The following is a 19,453-nucleotide window of genomic DNA, read 5'->3' as shown; positions in this document are numbered from 1 at the left end:
AATAACTTTGAGTGAGGACCACCCGAGGAGCAGGTGGTCTTGGCAGTATGAGAAATACCTCCCTTTGGAAGTGCAGAGATCTTGCAGCAGCCTGAGACCTCCAAGGGGGCGAAGTCCCAGGCTGAGTAGCAAGAAGACCCGGTGGCTAGTGACCCCTGGAAGATGGGCGTCACAAGCAGGTCTGGAGAATAACACAAATGATAATACAGTTCCCTAGTCTTGGGTGCGAGGTCCGTGGTCTCAGCACCCTGGAACTAGTCTGGAGAATAACACAAATAATAATACAGTTCCCTAGTCTTGGGTGCGAGGTCCGTGGTCTCAGCACCCTGGAACTAGTCTGGAGTATAACACAAATGATAATACAGTTCCCTAGTCTTGGATGCGAGGTCCGTGGTCTCAGCACCCTGGAACTAGTCTGGAGTATAACACAAATGATAATACAGTTCCCTAGTCTTGGATGCGAGATCCGTGGGTCTCAGCACCCTGGAACTAGTCTGGATAACAATACAAAGATGAACAAAAGTAATCTGGCTCAGTGTGAATTCCCAGGTCCTCCTGGTTCAAACACACTGTAGGATCTGACTATGGTCTGAATGCTTCCACGTAAGTGTTCACAATGGCAGACAACCAGCAACTGGCAAGCAAGCTATATATATATATATATATATATATATATATATATATATATATATATATATATATATATATATATATATATATATATATATATATATATATATATATATATATATATATATATATATATATATATATATATATATATATAGTTGCAGGATTCTGCCGCCCCGCCCGAGCCACTGAGCCAATCAGGAGTCCAGCAGGAATCAGCTGATCGTCCTGATCAGCTGATCCATCTCCTGCTTGCATAAAGGTCCTGACTTCTGGCTCACGCGCGTAGTTCTCCATCCAGGTGCACTAACAGACCCAGCCACACCAGACGCACACTACTGCGTGCAAACCGCCACGTTGGATGCGGAAACAGCCGCCTTGCTGCCAGTACACGCGGCGGCTTTTCCGCGTTTTCTCACACTAAGCTAGAAAAGATGGATACAGTGGGTTGCAAAACTATTCGGCCCCCTTGAAGTTTTCCATATTTTGTCACATTACTGCCACAAACATGCATCAATTTTATTGTAATTCCACGTGAAAGACCAATACAAAGTGGTGTACATGTGAGAAGTGGTTCGAAAATCATATCATTCCAAACATTTTTTTACAAATAAATAACTGCAAAGTGGGGTGTGCGTAATTATTCGGCCTCCTGAGTCAATACTTTATAGAACCACCTTTTGCTGCAATTACAGCTGCCAGTCTTTCAGAGTATGTCTCTACCAGCTTTGCACATCTAGAGACTGAAATCCTTGCCCATTCTTCTTTGCAAAACAGCTCCAGCTCAGTCAGATTAGATGGACTGCGTTTGTGAACAGCAGTTTTCAGATCTTGCCACAGATTCTCGATTTGATTTAGATCTGGACTTTGACTGAGCCATTCTAACACATAGATATGTTTTGTTTTAAACCATACCATTGTTGCCCTGGCTTTATGTTTAGGGTCATTGTCCTGCTGGAAGGTGAACCTCTGCCCCAGTCTCAAGTCTTTTGCAGTCTCCAAGAGGTTTTCTTCCAAGTTTTCCCTGTATTTGGCTCCATCCATCTTCCCATCAACTCTGACCAGCTTCCCTGTCCCTGCTGAAGAGATGCACCCCCCGAGCATGATGCTGCCACCACCATATTTGACAGTGGGGATGGTGTGTTCAGAGTGATGTGCAGTGTTAGTTTTCTGCCACACATAGCGTTTTGCATTTTGGCCAAAGAGTTCCATTTTGGTCTCATCTGACCAGAGCACCGCCTTCCACATGGTTGCTGTGTCCCCCACATGGCTTGTGGCAAACTGCAAACGGGACTTCTTATGCTTTCTGTTAACAATGCCTTTCTTCTTGCCACTCTTCCATAAAGGCCAACTTTGTACAGTGCATGACTAATAGTTGTCCTATGGACAGAGTCTCCCACCTGAGCTGTAGATCTCTGCAGCTCGTCCAGAGTCACCATGGGCCTCTTGACTGCATTTCTGATCAGCGCTCTCCTTGTTCGGCCTGTGAGTTTAGGTGGATGGCCTTGTCTTGGTAGGTGTACGGTTGTGTCATACTCCTTCCTTTTCTGAATGATCGCTTGGACAGTGCTCCGTGGTATGTTCAAGGCTTTGGAAACCTTTTTGAAGCGCAAGCCTGCTTTAAATTTCTCAATAACTTGATCCCTGACCTGTCTTGTGTGTTCTTTGGACTTCACGGTGTTGTTGCTCCCAAGATTCTCTTAGACAACCTCTGAGGCCCTCACAGAGCAGCTGTATTTGTACTTACACACAGGTGCACTCGATTTAGTCATTAGCACTCATCAGGCAATGTCTATAGGCAACTGACTGCACTCAGATCAAAGGGGGCCAAATAACTATGCACACACCACTTTGCAGTTATTTATTTGTAAAAAATGTTTGGAATCATGTATGATTTTCGTACCACTTCTCATGTGTACACCACTTTGTGTTGGCCTTTCATGTGGAATTCCAATAAAATTGATTCAATTTTGTGGCAGTAATATGACAAAATGTGGAAAACTTCAAGGGGGCCGAATACTTTTGCAACCCACTGTAAGAGTGAAGGCAGTTAGTAAATGACCGCGGCTTCATGATATACAGTAAATGCACCTAACACAACTTTTGTGTATTTACTTAATTGATGGCCTGATCAATAATGCAAAGTATTTATCTTGGCCCCATACCAAGACAGCAGCAGCGCGTGTGTCCATGAAACCTGTACAGCCTTTTCATCCCAGCACAATGCAGCAGTTTAGGCATCTGTCACATCCCTGCTCCAACTGTGTGAAAGGGGACTGCAGTGCATATCAAAGGTCACCTCCATGGCACGGTTGCAGCACAACCCCTGTTTTAACATAAATGTATTAGATTGTATAAAATTGATATTGGCTGGGGTTCTACTTTAATGTTACCTCAGTGCGTTGTTGCTGAAGTGTTTGCCTGAGATGGAAGGTCACCAGGCAGAGGTGCTGTGGAGCACACTTGTTATTGGCTTTGAGTTCTGGTTGGCTAGCGGTGGATCAATAGTCGGCTGTTAGTACTTTTATATTCTGGGGCTTGCACTGAGCCTGCAGCAGTTTAGGGTGAACAGCTGACAAAGAAACCCCTGCCCACCCTCCCCTTTGGTGCTTTCGCCAACACCTTTATCAAGGGTAGAGTAATCTACTCTGTGGGTGGGCAGCCAGTGATTTGTTGACAAACTGTATTCCTATGCTGGAGACAACAGCCAAAGCATAGTGAGAGGTGTTGATGGTTCCTTTATACATCCTTGCTAGCCTTGTTTCTGTACTTATGGTGCTGGGGTGACTGTCATTAATTCCATGATGCCTCCTGGGGGTACTTGCTGCCCTGCTGCTTGCTCATACAAGCCGTGCAGGAACTTTATCAGGCTGGACCTGCTTATATAGTACGTTTCTAAAGGAAGCAGCAGAGTGTGTCCCTGATCTCTGGCAATCTGGTAGGTACAGCAGTTTGCATGGTACAGTACTGCACACTTATCCCATACTTACCACCTGATAACTAAAACCATTAGAAGCTTAAACCAAAGTAAGGCTCCACAATTTACTTGTCATTAAAATTGTTGCAGCCCTTTATTTGGGTTAATGTGGAGTATAAACAGTCCATCTTTAAATAATATAAAATCAAGCAATAACTAACTCCTTGTACTATGGTAGTCAAGCAGTCCTGTAAGGGAGTGTAACACCATCAATCATTTATGGGTGCATGACTATGATGATTTGACTGCATTTCAAAGTGACCTTGTCCAAAAATCATCAGCACACCAGTTCTAAAAGTACCGGTACTCAGAATCAGAATCACTTTATTCGCCAAGTGCGACAGGCGCCGCACCCGGAATTATTTGTGGACACAGGCATATTGGCAGGTGCAAACAGTGCAAGTAACATTACACATAGTACAACTTAAAAAGACATTTCAAACATAGCAAATGACACATAGAGCGGTTTACGCTATATTAAGCATTCATTCATCATTGTGCCTCAATCAGCATAGTAAACAACAATTGTTTTAGGGTCCCCCTTTACAAAAGCCTGCTGATGATTCTCAGACACATACTAGATTCTGCTGGTGGGTCAGATGGTGCGAGTATATTTCCCTTTCCTCTGGTAAAGGATGGTGTAGCATTTACCCTTAGGTAGACTGTGGAGAGACTGGTTGTAGTGCTAATGAATCAGTAGCATGGAATTAATTTCCTGCTAAGCACCATGTAGTGTGCTAATGGATTGCTTCTGCTGAAAATACTACTCTGCACTGAGTGAAAGATAAATATGGTAGCCCCTGACATAATAAGATCATTGTAGAGCAGGCATGGGCAAACTCGGCCCTCCAGCTGTTACGGAACTACAAGTCCCACAATGCATTTGCCTTTATGAGTCATGACTGTGGCTGTCAGACTCCTGCAACGCATTGTGGGACTTGTAGTTCCTTAACAGCTGGAGGGCCAAGTTTGCCCATGCCTGTTGTAGAGCCACTACAATTTACTGTAGATAAAAAGGAGTGCAGGAGGAGATTAAATATACAGTAATAAATTCAGCCTGGTGGTGAACCATGCAGAAAGTGTGTAGTTCAGCCTTTTATGTGAATATAGCTCTTATAAAGCACACAGTTCAGTACATCACCCAAACTGTAGATGGTGGAAAGTGAAACTATCACAGGAAACAACAATCTATTGTCTGTCACGCTCTCCTCTTGATTTATACAAAGAGATTCTGTCAACTCCTCTTCCATCATAGTTTATTATAATCACACTACAGGAAATGAACACTGTTTTTAATTTCTTACCTAATAACACTCAAGTGCAACTCATCAGCAAGTTACTATTCACATACATTTTCCCAAGACCTGAAAAGTTCCATGGCACAAATCCAGGCATAGATATAACAGGACACTGATGAGATTTCCAGCTGTCCTCACTAAGGAGGGGTTCAGCTGTTAAGAATTCTGCAGATAACTTAAACCCACTCAGTCACTGACAGAAAAGAAACCAGAAGAAGAGACGTTAGTAAGTTAGCCTATTAAAATGAAAGTTATAGCAGAACCATTCAGGTTTTTAGTTTGCATAGCATGGTGAGCAGTAACAAGCTCAGGGTTCCCACAGGGAAGACGTTCTCTCACTCCCTGTCACAGTGAAATCTGGCTCCAGCACAGAAAGTGAGGAGAATGCCAACATTTAGCTTTCGCTAAAGCAGGAGTTGGGAATAAATCTTCCCATGTGACACCTGTTTCGGCAACAAATGTTAAAGGTGTGGTTACTAGATATAAGCAATACATTTTAGAACATGCAAATTTCCACTGAAATAAACATATACTAATGGTAAACAGAACATTATCAACAAAGAACAGAGATTTACATTTAGATTCAATTTTTAAAACTGAATTTAAACAGCAGCAACAGCCTTATGAAAAATCTGATTCATTCAGTAAAAGTGAATGAACTTTTTGAACTTTTCAGCACTAAAACCTTGTCGGCATCGTTTTCTAAGCCAGGTAAGAGTGTTTAGCCTTCTGTTTAATCTCCAGGGCATATGGCTGAATTTTACTTTCTTTTTGACTGCCTCATTTGCATAGATAACAGCACTGGTGTTAAAAATTTGCTGTATAGAAAGACAATAGGTGTTAGTAAGACGAATACTATATTTACCTATTTTTTTTTTCATCAAGTCACATATCTGTTCAGATACCATTAAAAACTGGGTCAATCAAACCAGTAGCAGCGAATTAGTTGCCAGCTAGTCAGTTAACCAGCAGGTGGAGTCTTTAATAACGGGATTTACTGGTAATCCCCTCCATGGGTCAGTGGAAAATTGCATATTACGAGAATCTATTGCTCATCTCTAGCAGTGGTTACCTATCTGTCTCAGGATTGTAAAAGCAGTTGAGTAATAATCAAGGATACAAAAACCATCATGGATAATTTTTTTAACATAAGGCTGGCAGCGGTTATAATCCTTTTTCAGCTGCAGTGGCGCTTTCTTGCTGCCAGGTAATCACACCATGGCCCATATGCAATTAACTTTTTCTCCTGAGTTATCTCCTAGGAGGAGATTATGTTAATCTTCTCTTTAAAATAAATTTTCAGCAATTTTCAATTTTGAAAGTACCCAAAAGTTGATGAAAAGTTACTATCAAAATTATTTAGAGTATTTTTTTTTTTTGCTTGCTGTTGGTTTAAAAGCCATTTTATGACAAAGTGTGAAAGGATCGCTTAATAGAAAACTCAGGAGAAAAAGTGAATTTCATATGGGCCCACGTGTCAAACACCAATATGCGTGTTCTTACCAACGCCACAATGGAGTTAGATTATATTGAAGCTGGAAGGTGCATGGTGGCCAGCAGGTAGGAGTACACAGTAGTAGTCTGAAGGTCAAGCACAGGAAGATAGAAACCCAAGCATTCTAAAAAAGAATGTTGCCAGATTTGTATCTAGGACTATAGGGCACAGACAACCCAGCAGTTCCAGATGCACAGAATCATTACAGGAATCTCTTATCTAGCTCTGGTCACCCTCAGTGAGCAATACACACATTGCTTTTAGTATTTGTAATGGAAATAATCACATTTTAAAGGCTGCTAATTTATTAGCACATCTTGCAGAACTATATGATGGTGAACTGTTGATGACCTCTTTCAAAATTATGTGTGAAGGGAGGGATATGTATACAGTACTCAACTTTATTTCCTCCATAAGGTGACCTGAAGGAGGGGCATGGCAAGATTTAGTGGAGGGAATAGCAAGATGGTGATTACCAATAATTCCAGTTCCAGCAGTAAAAATAATTGCGTATTACTATGTATTAAGGGTATATGTGTGCAAGAAAACTGCAAAACAAAGTGTACCACAGACGGCTGATTAAAAAGATTTGTTATACTTACCAGGGGCTTCCTCCAGCCCCATGAGCACCGATGTGTCCCACGCCTCGGTTCAGCCACACTCACTCCCGGTAATCTGGTTAAGACGCACCAGTCGGCTCTTCTGCGCATGCACAAAGGGGCCTCGCATGTGCAGAAGAACCAACTGGCACAAATGAGCCAGATTACCAGGAGTTAATGCGGCTGAAAGGAAGCACTCGGGAGGACAGCGAGGGACGCTTCCATGCTCATGGGGCTGGAGGAAGCCCCAGTTAAGTAACAAGTCTTTAATTGGATGTCTCAAGTTTCCTAGGTCCACCTAGGAACCGATTGATTGGTGTAGGACATGCAAGTTTGTGGGGTGTTCTGATAAGCATGCAAACAAAGTTACAGTGTATAAAGTCAGATCATTTATCAATTGTTTCACATAATGTGTATTCTGTTGCCATATGTGCCCATAGGACCTTTTACTACTACTGACTGTACAACAATCCTCACTATGGAACAAAAACTATGCAAAGATTGAACATTCTTCTGGCCTAATACCAGTAGATTTTTTTTTAATTAAAGACAAGATCACTGTTGTCCAGCCCAGAATGAAAGTGTTTAAGAATGGGTCTGTTTATTAAAAAAAATAAAATAAATGCATTGCATCTGTGTTAACACAACCACTAATTAACTAACCTTTCAGCAATCATTGCTACGGTATGAAAAGATCTAGACAAGGATTGAAGCCCTCACTACCTAATAGATATTTTTAATGAATTAAAAAAATAAAATTGATCTCAACCTTAGATATGAATTAAAGCTTAACTTGATTTTTTTTTAAGTTTCAAATTTGGCAAGTTACTACCTTCTGTCACAGCTTATAATGGTTTGTAATTTGCACATCCTTTTATTGTATAGCCCCAAGTAATATGCTTACACATTATAAAATTACAGATGAGTTAGTCATCTACCCATGATCCAGGCAAGAGACAGAGTGATCCACTTAGAGTTCATGCATATATTTGACTCCTGTTCAACTCCGTACAATGCACAGGCCCAGCCCCCATCTGTGCTGCCTGTTAAAGTAACAGGCATTAGGTGTTGAAAGCTGACATACTATCCAAATAAATTAAAGCCCATAAAAAGCAGGGCTGTGGAGTCGGAGTCGTGGAGTCGGAGTCGTGGAGTCAGGCAATTTTGGGTGCCTGGAGTCGGAGTCGGAGTCGGGAAAAAATGCACCGACTCCGACTCCTAATGAATTTGTAACTGTAATTAAAATAGAAAATATGATAAAATGTTCTATTTCTCAGATAATAGTCATTAAAAATAATGTATATATACACTATATATACAGTAATAGCTGTGCTTAGTCTACAAAAATGAAATAAACCAATCAAAATTAGTTACTTGTGCTGCTTCAATAAAGCAGTCCCCATATTTTTAAGGTAAGATATACATATCTGATTGTGACTGTATATATGATGTATACACAGGAATCTCTTATATATACTAAATAACAGCTATGCTGTAAGAATAAAGCCTGATGTGTAGCTGTGTCACTAATAGAGATGGTCAACGAGATGGAAATAATTCTGCATTGATGCTGATTTATGCAAATGTATGCACTCCCTTTGCTGATGAAAGCAAATAATTTGATATGTTGTTAACATTTGGTTTGGTGACTACAAATTAAAGGGTAACTGAGACTGATGAAAAGTAAAGTTTTATACATACCTGGGGCTTCCTCCAGCCCCCTTCAGGCTAATCAGTCCCTCGCTGTCCTCCACCACCTGGATCTTCTGCTATGAGTCCTGGTAATTCAGCCAGTCAGCACTGTCCGGCCGCATGCAGCTCCCACAGCCAGGAACATTCTGCACCTGCACAATAGTGCTGCACAGGTGTAGTATGCTCCTGGCGGCGGAGTGTGTGCATGCGCACTACGCCTGACTGGCTCAAGTACCTGGACTCATAGCAGAAGATCCAGGTGGTGGAGGAGGACAACGAGGGACTGATTATCCTGAAGGCGGCTGGAGGAAGCCCCAGGTATGTATAAAACTTTAATTCCATCTGTCTCAGGTTTACTTTGTTACACAGTAGTACTATACTCTACATATGCACTCCCCACAGAGCTGCAGGGAATCCACTGAGAATGCTGTGCACATTGAACACAGAGGTGTTGTCTGTTTACAATCTCCTCATTCCCCTGCAGAGTACCTGCACATCATTCTTACATGTACCCACACTTACATTGCCTAGGGCCTGATAGATGTTCTTTGTTCCGGTTTGTACCTTTTACAAGTACTCTTACCAAGGACTAGTTTTAGTCTAAAGGGAATAAATATAGTAGTCTACATATCCTTCTCACTTCAGTTGTCTTGTAAAATTCCTAAGCGTTGGCAGTTAAGAGACGAATTTCATGTTACATACTTTTAATCAACAAAATTGTAATATGCAAATTAGCGGAGTCGGAGTCGAGGAGTCGGTGGAATCCTAAACTGAGGAGTCGGAGTCGGTGGATTTTTGGACCGACTCCACAGCCCTGATAAAAAGACACAAGTAAACAACTGACAGCAGCAGGGCTAGAGCACTCTGCACTGTCCTGCCCACAGAGGGGTAACAGTGGTGGTGGTGGTGGGGGGGCAGCAAACCCAGGTGCTGCAGGGGTGCCCAGGGTTTGTGAGGGCTCCAACTTCTGTACCGTGTATCGACCAACTGATCCGGCCAGCTGATAATATTCAGCTGGCCTGATCAAGCCGCTCGACCCCTGCCGGCGGACAATGGCAAGGAATCGATCGCTGATAAGGAAGCGCCGGGGCGTGGCTTGGCGCTCAAGTGAGATGGCTGCGTGAGAGTGAAGCTCCTCCACTGAACCCGCTCAACCGGCCCGCCGCTCGCTTCTAACACCATGCAGAAGAACCAGAACAAAAATACAGCACCTACTAAACATCTAGGTGACCAAGGAACCACTGCCAACCGGCAAATCCCGAACATCTTTAAACCCCAGAAGTCGGGGCCTACCTCGGGCGCGCCACCCAACATGGCGCCTGTCCTGGCCGAAACCTCAGACTCCGGCTCCGGCCCCACAACACATCAAGAAGACACTGCGGCTGGAGGAATAGTAGTCGGCATGCTAAAGGATATCCCCACCACCTCCATCATGCAGGACATCGCGGCAGATATCAAACGCACGCTTACCGCCGCCATCACTGACCTGAAAGAGGAAGTGACAAGTCTCGCCTCCAGAGTGAGCCACTTGGAACAAAATGGCGAAGACCTCTCCAAACAAGTCGGAACGCTGCAAGCCTCCTCTAGCAAGCAAGATACACGCATGATGGAATTCAACAGAAAGATTGAAGATCTTGATAACAGAGGTCGGAGGCACAATATCAGGGTGAGAGGCCTGCCAGAATCTGTGTCGTCAGAACAAGTAAGATCCGCATTACTGTCTATCTTTAATAACCTCCTAAATAGAGAATCCGATTCCCCTATCACCATGGACCGAGCTCATCGAGCTCTCAGATTAAGGAGATTTGATGACGACCCACCCAGAGATGTAATTTGTTGTATCCAAGACTTTAGCTTAAAGGAAGAAATCATGCAAAAAGCACGCAGTCAGGATGCGATATACTTCAACGAGACAGAGATAAAGCTCTTCCAGGATCTGTCCCCTATAACCCTGCAAAACAGACGCACACTCAAACCTCTCCTGGAAGAGCTCAGAAAACGCAGTATTGTCTATAGATGGAGGTTCCCCTTTTGCCTAACAGCTACAAAAAATGGGAAGATCGCTAACCTACGTCTCCCTGCAGACCTCCCAGACTTCTGCCAAATTCTACATCTGCCGACCTTGAAAATCCCTGACTGGTACACTGATGTCGACCCTATCCCTCCTCCAGATCGACGTAGATCAAGACAACAGTCCTCTTCTGAATCTGACGATGAATCGGCACAATCAAACCGCGCCGACCACCAAGAGCAACCCTCAAAGCACCAAAGACCGCAAGACCCTGAGCCGGGGAAACGATACCTACGCTCCACTGCCCGAGTTAACAACCCCGACAAGACTCCACCTCAGCACCAGCAGGACGATGAAGAACCTTGAAGATGTGGTAACTTTATTCACCCACTTGTTTATACCTTTAAGTCCCCTCTACTCATTCAAAACTTGGTTACTTTAACTACCCCTATATCCAATGCTTTTCTGCCTCCGCTGCAGCAACCTATGGCGACACACAAATACACTCCAAATACTAGTGCCAATCGTCTGAACTTTCCACCATGGATCCACACAGACTTGAACAGCAAAGTCACCTCATTCCCCCCCTTTTTCTTTTTTAAACTACTCATAACGAACAATTCTTAAGCTCTCTTTTTGCATTGAGATATGTTATAACAAAAACTCCCCCCACTCAGGTTGTTCACTAAATGTTTATGCTCCATGCCAATCTAAGTTAACTAATACATAATCACATAAGAAATGGGGACTCTCCATTACTTTTTTACTGTAATTTCTGGTTCTTAAAGGTTCTGCTTAAGCTCATATGGCTTATCCTGCTTATAGCTTTAGTCGATGCGTATAAAGTTTGAAATGGCTATAGGAAGCCTAATCGTTCAATGGTTATTTGTTCTGTGCTCTTCACTAATAATATGTTCTATAATTTTTTCATCTTAAACTACAGGCCGTAGGGTTTAGAGGTTGAAAACCACTTTATCTCCCACTTGTCTCCAAATCCCTACCCCACTCAGTGTGTGTATCTAAGATTACACCACTGAAACTTTTCGGACATAGTGCTCAGTCAGTAAATATCTATAACTGACTGATCCGAATGTATTTCATATCCCACCCGCTTTACATTCTGTTAATAGGACTTACCTATATAGGACTGTCTTCACAACGCTTTACTAAAATGACTCCTTCAACCTGCCATACCCACACAGGTTCACTGTCCTGGAAGATATGCTCATTTAATGTCCATGGTCTCAATACTCCTCAAAAGAGATCCCTCCTCTTGGACAAACTGCACAAGGAAAATATCTCACTGGCCCTCCTTCAAGAGACACATTTTAGATCAGACTCAATCCCCAAAATGCTCTCTAAAAACTACAGGACCCACTATTATGCCACCTCCCCAACTTCTAAATCAAAGGGTGTCTCAATTCTCATCCACAAAAATTGCCCCTTCCAGAAACATGAAATGAAGACTGACCCAGAAGGTCGCTTTATTTTCATTAGGGGTACAGTTGAATCGAGAGATGTCACTATTGCCAACGTATACGCACCAAATACTGGGCAAGTCAGTTACTTGATAAAAATCTTAAACTCACTGCAATCTTTCGCCAAAGGAATGATTATTTTTGGAGGAGACCTAAACATTCCCTTACTACCCTTAATAGACACATCAACAGGACACACAGTCCTTCCCTACAAAGCCCTCCGAGCCCTCAAAATTAAGCTCAAAGAACTGTCACTGATAGACACTTGGCGTCTCCTTCATCCTAAGGGACGCGACTATACATACTATTCGAACCCCAACAAAAGATACTCCAGAATAGATTATCTTTTTCTTTCCCAACCTGATCTTGAAATTATACGTAATGCTTCCATAGGCAGTATTGACATCTCAGATCACGCCCCTATCTTTTTAACCTTAACAATGTCTACACCTAGACAGAAACAATTCCACTGGAGGTTAAACCCTCAATTACTAACAGACGACGAAACACGTGAATCAATATCTAGAACTCTGACTAACTATTTTAAAGAAAATACAAACCCTGATGTTTCCCCTTTGACTACATGGGAAGCACACAAGGTAGTTCTTAGAGGTGAACTGATAAGAATAGGAGCTAGGAAGAAAAAAGAAAGATTGGGGAGGTATTTGCTTCTGACATCTAAAATTCAAGCTCTAGAACACCAACACAAGCAAACTCTTTTGCAATCCACACTACAGGAACTAACACTTCTCCGAGAAGATTTGTTAAACCTACTTCACAGAGATGTCAGAAGGAAATTTATGCTCCAGACTAAACTTTTCTACGAATACGCAAACAAAACAGGCCCCTTGCTAGCTAGGCTCCTCCGAAAGAAACAAGCTTCCCGTCAAATCCACAAAATCAAAGATAACTCTGGCAAGGTCCACCACTCCTTCCCAGAAATAGCTAAAATATTCCGATCTTATTACGCACAGCTCTACAACTTGAAACCCAACCAAAGTGACACAGATGAAAGGCAAATAGAGATAAACAAATTTCTCTCCAGCTATGGCCTGTCCCCTGTTAATTCAGAAATAGCCAAGGACTTAGACAAGGAAATTACAACTTCAGAATATTACGCAGCAGTAAAAGCTCAAAAACCTGGTAAAAGCCCTGGCCCTGACGGCCTAACTGCTCAATATTACAAAACTTACGCACCTATCCTGGCCCCTGCCTTTGTAAAGGCCTTTAACAACTTACCCCCTGGAACTACCCCTTCTAGTCAGTTATTGGAAGCCCACATCACAATTATCCCTAAAAGTGGCAAAGACCCTGCTATCTGCCAGAGCTACAGGCCAATATCTTTGCTAAACCTTGATGCAAAGATACTGGCAAGAATATTGGCCGTGCGCTTGCAAGAAACAGTGCAAGAAAAGGTGGGAAAAGATCAGGTGGGATTTGTGATGGGGAGAGAAGCACGAGACAATACCTACAAGGCGGTGGGGGTACACTCTTGGCTTTCTCGGCATCCCGTGGAGGGCATGTTTCTATCCACGGATGCCGAGAAGGCCTTTGATAGAGTAGCATGGGACTACATGTTTGCAGTCTTATCCAACCTGGGACTGGGCCCCGCTATGATGTCCTGGCTCACTTTAATGTACTCTAATCCTAATGCCAGAGTCCTGGCCAATGGAATCCTTTCTGATTCTTTCTCATTGAGGAATGGAACGCGACAAGGCTGCCCCCTATCGCCTCTATTATATATATTGACTCTGGAACCCTTCCTGAACATGGTCAGAGCGCATAACCACATCAAAGGAGTCACAATAAATGGTAAAGAATACAAAATTGCAGCATTCGCTGACGATTTACTATTTTTCATAACCGAACCTGTAAAATCTCTCCAGCATCTTATGGCTGCCTTTGAGGTCTTCGGACACATATCAAACTTGAAAATCAACTATTCAAAGTCAAGTGCTCTCAACATAACTCTGAGCCCCCAGACTCTAGCAACCTGCAAAACCTCATTTCCCTTCAGATGGGAACCAGAGTCAATAACCTATCTGGGTATAAAACTCCCATCTAAACTAGATAACCTTTTTAAACTTAACTACGCACCTCTAGCTCAGAATCTTACTAACTTATTTGAAGAATGGAATGGCCTGTCGTCCCTCTCTTGGTTCGGCAGAGTAGCAGCCGCCAAAATGACCGCCTTGCCCAAATTTTTATATATTAGTCAAGCCTTGCCAATACAACTACCCCCCTCATTTTTCAAAGACATCCACAAACACCTCCACCAATTTATCTGGGCTAAAAGAAAACCACGCATAGCCGTGAACACCCTGAGGCGCTTAAAACACGATGGTGGAACCGGCCTCCCAAACTTTAAAACCTACCATATGGCCGCTCAACTCTCTAGAATTGTCGACTGGTCGACACACGCTGAAATAAAAGATTGGGTGAATCTTGAACAAGCCTTTGTAGGACCAGACTTGGCTAGTCTCCCCTGGAACCCTGACCCATCACTGCGAGCAAAGGGGCCCCAACATCCTCTCATTAGTGCAACACTTAAAGCATTCAACACTGCCTGTAAATGCCAAACCTTATCCAACCCTCTAGGCCCAATGACCCCGCTTCTTCATAACCCCAGTTTCCCACCTGGAATGGACAAAAACTTCTTAAAGGGATGGACCCCACAACACGCCCCTCGCCTGGGTGACTTCACCCACCAAAACCTACTGATAAGCTATGATCAAAGTAAAACCTTAACCTCCCCCACCCCAATTTCCACTTGGAAATACAGACAAATCTCACACTTTCTTAACTCCAGTAAAACTGCACCTGCACTCAAAAAACCATACACTCTTTTTGATCAAAAATGCAATTCTCCAGGCCCACACCGACATACAGTGTCCTGGTTATACAACCTCCTTAGCCCAGTAAACTCCCAAATCCTCCTCCCTTTTCAAAAAGAATGGCATCAAGCATTGGGAAAGGAATTTACTGATGAACAATGGGAACAGCTCTTTCTCAAAGCACACAAAACCTCACTAAACACCCATGCCCAAGAACAGAACTACAAATTCCTGACATCTTGGTACCGAACACCGGCCAAGTTGCAGAAAATATTTCCCTCTTCCTCCAATATATGCTGGAGATGCCAACAAAGTAATGCTGACCTGAAACACATTGCATGGGATTGCCCCAACATTCGCCCCTTCTGGATGGAAATCCACAAATTGATAAATATAATATCCTGTGGAACACTTCAATTCACACCTGAAGTCTTCCTACTGCACGCGTCACCAGACAACCTAAAAAAATATAAACAAACCTCAATCCCCCACCTGATAAACGCCGCACGGGCCTTAATCCCAGCTATGTGGAAATCCCCCTTAACCCCAACCACCCTTCAGTGGATTCAGAGAGTTGAGCGAATCAAAGAGGTAGAAGAGGCTATCCTAATAGCCCAAGATAAAGCAGACAAAATCACACTTCTTTGGGCAACATGGTATGATTTCCAGGATTCTGACACTTATAAACAGATCAAACATTTAGCTTAATAAAATCGACTTCCAAACTAAATACACGGTACATCAATGGCAAAACAACCCTAAATACTTCCAGGACACCGCCCTATATTTCAATATAGGAGTCCTCTCCTCAATTCTTAAACCCGTTCCACTAGAAATAGCGGACAGTCCACCCACTATTCCTTATACATAAAAACTTGATTTATAAGTCCAATAAACCTCGCACCTTGATTTTACACACCTTGGGATATATCCACAATTACCAGAACCACCCCGACCTGATGGCATCCAACCTTACTTCCACTAAACTCCTCTATAGGTTTAGTAATAAACACAATAAGACAACTTTTCAAAACTCGTCCTACTAATACCACTGTAGACTTTGGATGCCTTAACTGAGATTGTCAACCATTCTTCAAAGCTGATTGATGTTTTTGTAAAGTAATTCTGGCAATGTTAAAATGTTTTCTCCAATTGTACTGTTACTTATACTCTTAATAAAATTAAGTGAAACAGATAAGGAAGCGCCAGCGGGGACGAGCGGCAATCGATCCGCACGGACGAGCGGGGACACGGCTGGGGTCGATCCGGCGGCTAATCGGCCGCCAGATCGACCCGTGTATTCCCAGCATAACTCTCCTTCCAAAAGAAGGATCACCCCTCCAGAGCAGATCTTGTGGTTATGGATGGGGTAATCATGGTGGCTGCACTTGTTATACAATTCATTGCAGATGAGCCTTCTGGTCGGGGGGGGGGGGTTCACCATGAGGGAAGGGGATCCCATGATTTGTAGTAATGTGCCTGCCTGTCCACCTTACCTCCTAGAAATGTTTTCTGTTGTGTAGTAGGTGTGCAGCCGGTCCGAAATATCTGAGGTCTGACAACACTGCTCAAACTGTTGGTCAGTTAGAGCTTCCCAAACAGTAATACAATACTAGGTGGCCTGCATGTGCACATGTGTATGTTGTTAGTGAATTGAAACCCTGGACAGCCAAGGAATGTGAGGCAGCATGCAGGGTGAAGTCAGAACTAAAGTGTGCAACACTGAAGTCAGCTTTGCAGCATGATGTAGTATGAAGTCAGGGCTCTGAAGTGTGAGGACACATGATGTGTGAGGTCAGAGCTCTAGAGAGTGTCAGACAGTGTACAGTGTGAGTCAGAGCTTGGGAGTGTCAGGAAAAGTGAAGTCACAGCTCTGGAATGTCAGTCAGTGCTCTGGAGCATCATAGAGAGGAAAGTCAAAGTCAGGGCTCTGCAGTGTGAAGCCAGGGCTCTGCAGTGTGAAGCCAGGGCTCTGCAGTGTGAAGCCAGGGCTCTGCAGTGTGAAGCCAGGGCTCTGCAGTGTGAAGCCAGGGCTCTGCAGTGTGAAGCCAGGGCTCTGCAGTGTGAAGCCAGGGCGGAGTAAGAGCTCTTCAGTGTCAGGCAGTGTGGAGTAAGAGCTCTTCAGTGTCAGGCAGTGTGAAGTCACAGCTCTGCAGTGTCAGGCAGTGTGAAGTCACAGCTCTGCAGTGTCAGGCAGTGTGAAGTCACAGCTCTGCAGTGTCAGGCAGTGTGAAGTCACAGCTCCGCAGTGTCAGGCAGTGTGAAGTCACAGCTCCGCAGTGTCAGGCAGTGTGAAGTCACAGCTCCGCAGTGTCAGGCAGTGTGAAGTCACAGCTCCGCATTAACACAGTGCGAGAGATGCAAAGCCACACATAAGATTTTTTTCGTCAAATTGGGCGTGTGTACGATCGGCCGTTCAGCTGATAAGACTGGTTTTGATGGATCCGTATGGTGGATCGGTCAAATCCAGTCTTATCAGCTAAACGACCGATCGTACACACGTCCAATTTGATGTCCAAACAACCGGACGTTCAAACAACCAAACAACCAGTCGTTTGGAAAAATCTGACATGTGTACAAGCCTTAACTGCAGGGGAAGATGATGATTCAACACTGGAGGTGAGTGGACAGGAGAGTCACAGCTGCTCTGCTCCCAACTCTGCAGTGCCCACCGAGTTTTACACAATTTGTTAGAGCAGGGCGGCTGTGGACTGGGTCTGTTTGCTGGCAGTCGGCATTGGGCCTTCGTGGCCTTGCCAAAAATCAATCCCAGCTAGTCTTTGGTACAATAATCTACAGTATATAACACAGTATCGCAATGAAAGTCACTTTAGAACAGAATAATCCATCTTTAGTCTGCAGCTACTATTTTTTTTTCTTTGGGGGGGGGGGGGGCATTCTAGAAAACATGACAACAGTATAGGGCTTGGAGTAAAAAAATACCAATAATAATACTACACTGTTTATCTATTTATCTATATAAAACACATAACTTGCACCTTTTTATAAATTATTCTCAGTAACTCAGAATTAAAAAATTGGTTAACTTTAGACAGATGCAATTGGAAAATGTTATGAGGTACACAGTGCACATACTTTTAGGCCGTTACCAGGTCTACCCTGGAGCCTGTGTCTCTCCATGCAGGGAGCAGATATAATGGGGGAGGGGGTATATGGAATAATGCAGACCCTTCTCTATCTTTCCCTTCCCAGAGTGACCTGTAGAGTCTCCCCATTAATAGACTAGAGGAACCACAACTCCCAGCATGCTCTACCTGACTGTAGTTTTGTGCCTGCTAAGTAGATGGGCAGCCACCCATTTCAGGCACACTCAATGATCGCTTTCACCCCGTGTTTCTGGGATCTGGTCACCCCTGCGCTGCAAATTTGGGAACATCTAATCGATTATTGGCAGTTTATTGATCAGTGGTGGTTGGGAGTGTTTGGCTGGTGGGTGGCTGCACACTCCGGGGTCTGCCCCGCAGTACAGTACCAACAGGGCTGCACTGCAGTTAGTTTTCTTCGGAAATCTCATTGAAATCGGTTGTTAAAATGTGTAGTGACAATTGATATCCGACAATTGATTTTGTAGTTGTAGGGTAACCAGTCGCTTGTGACCCTGAACCCATGTGTAGCTACTGTAAGTGCTAGTCTAGTTGAGGAAACACACTTCCTGCTTGCGGCAATCTGGTCACGACCACTAGCTTGTAAGAAATAGGAGACACAACAGAAAACACTATCTGCACCACCAACCAAGTTAAGCTTAGTAAAGTGCCATGTCCGAAGGCTGTGGGCGAGGGTCCTGGTGTGCAATTTTAGCATCAGTGTCACCCCCGCTCCCCCATTTCTTATAAATTAGTGGATGCGATTAGTTTGCCACGAGCAGGAAGTGGCTGTGGGTCTATAACTGTTGGCACTCGACTTGGACTAAGTATTTAATTAAAGCGGATCAGAGATAAAAAACGAACTATAACAAGTAACTCAGTAACACAGGAAATCTGGCTGCATACAGCTTCAATAGTTTATGATGATTTATTCCTGTGATACAATGAGAGCGGCCATGTTCTGTTTGTCATCTGCAACTGCATCGCCACCTTTCAGCCTGTGAAAAATTCACTCTCCCCTCCCCTCTGCCTCTGAAATCTATGGCTAGTAACCTCCTCCTCCTCCTGCCTAGACTGAGCTCCCATAAGCCCTTGCTACATGGGTCTGAGTGCCTTGGTGTTTTGGAGGATCTGTGGGCGAGGCTGGTTTAGTTTATAGGGCATTAAGAGTATTAAAACAAACACACAAAAAAAAAAGTATTTGGCTTGAGGAATGCCCTATAAACTATATGTAAGGAACACAATTCTGCAACGAATAAAAATGAATCTCGGATCCACTTTAAGACCCACTGTCTATTTGTGTTTGACACCCCTGATGTATAGTGTCTTTTGACA

General features: G+C 43.6%; 1 protein-coding gene across 7 annotated transcripts in view; it reads right to left on the bottom strand.

Annotated features, from left to right (window-relative positions):
• Positions 1–19,453, bottom strand: part of ANO6 (anoctamin 6) — a 176,952-nt gene that overhangs the window by 117,240 nt on the left and 40,259 nt on the right. The window contains exon 1 of one of the 7 annotated variants that reach the window (XM_068276585.1): positions 16,511–16,573. The exons of 5 other annotated variants lie outside the window; for them this stretch is intronic. Coding sequence is in view for 1 of the 2 variants with exons in the window: in XM_068276578.1 (XP_068132679.1) it covers positions 5,771–5,813 (43 nt within the window). In the remaining variant the exon portion in view is untranslated. Of the gene's footprint in view, positions 1–5,770; positions 5,836–16,510; positions 16,574–19,453 lie in introns of those variants that run through there. One more of the 7 variants, XM_068276578.1, reaches the window with a different exon arrangement.

Source organism: Hyperolius riggenbachi, chromosome 3 (assembly GCF_040937935.1).
Source record: "Hyperolius riggenbachi isolate aHypRig1 chromosome 3, aHypRig1.pri, whole genome shotgun sequence".
Classification (NCBI taxonomy): Eukaryota; Metazoa; Chordata; class Amphibia; order Anura; family Hyperoliidae; genus Hyperolius; species Hyperolius riggenbachi.
The sequence above is the reverse complement of the archived record's forward strand: the minus strand, read 5'-3'. Positions and strand labels throughout refer to the sequence as shown.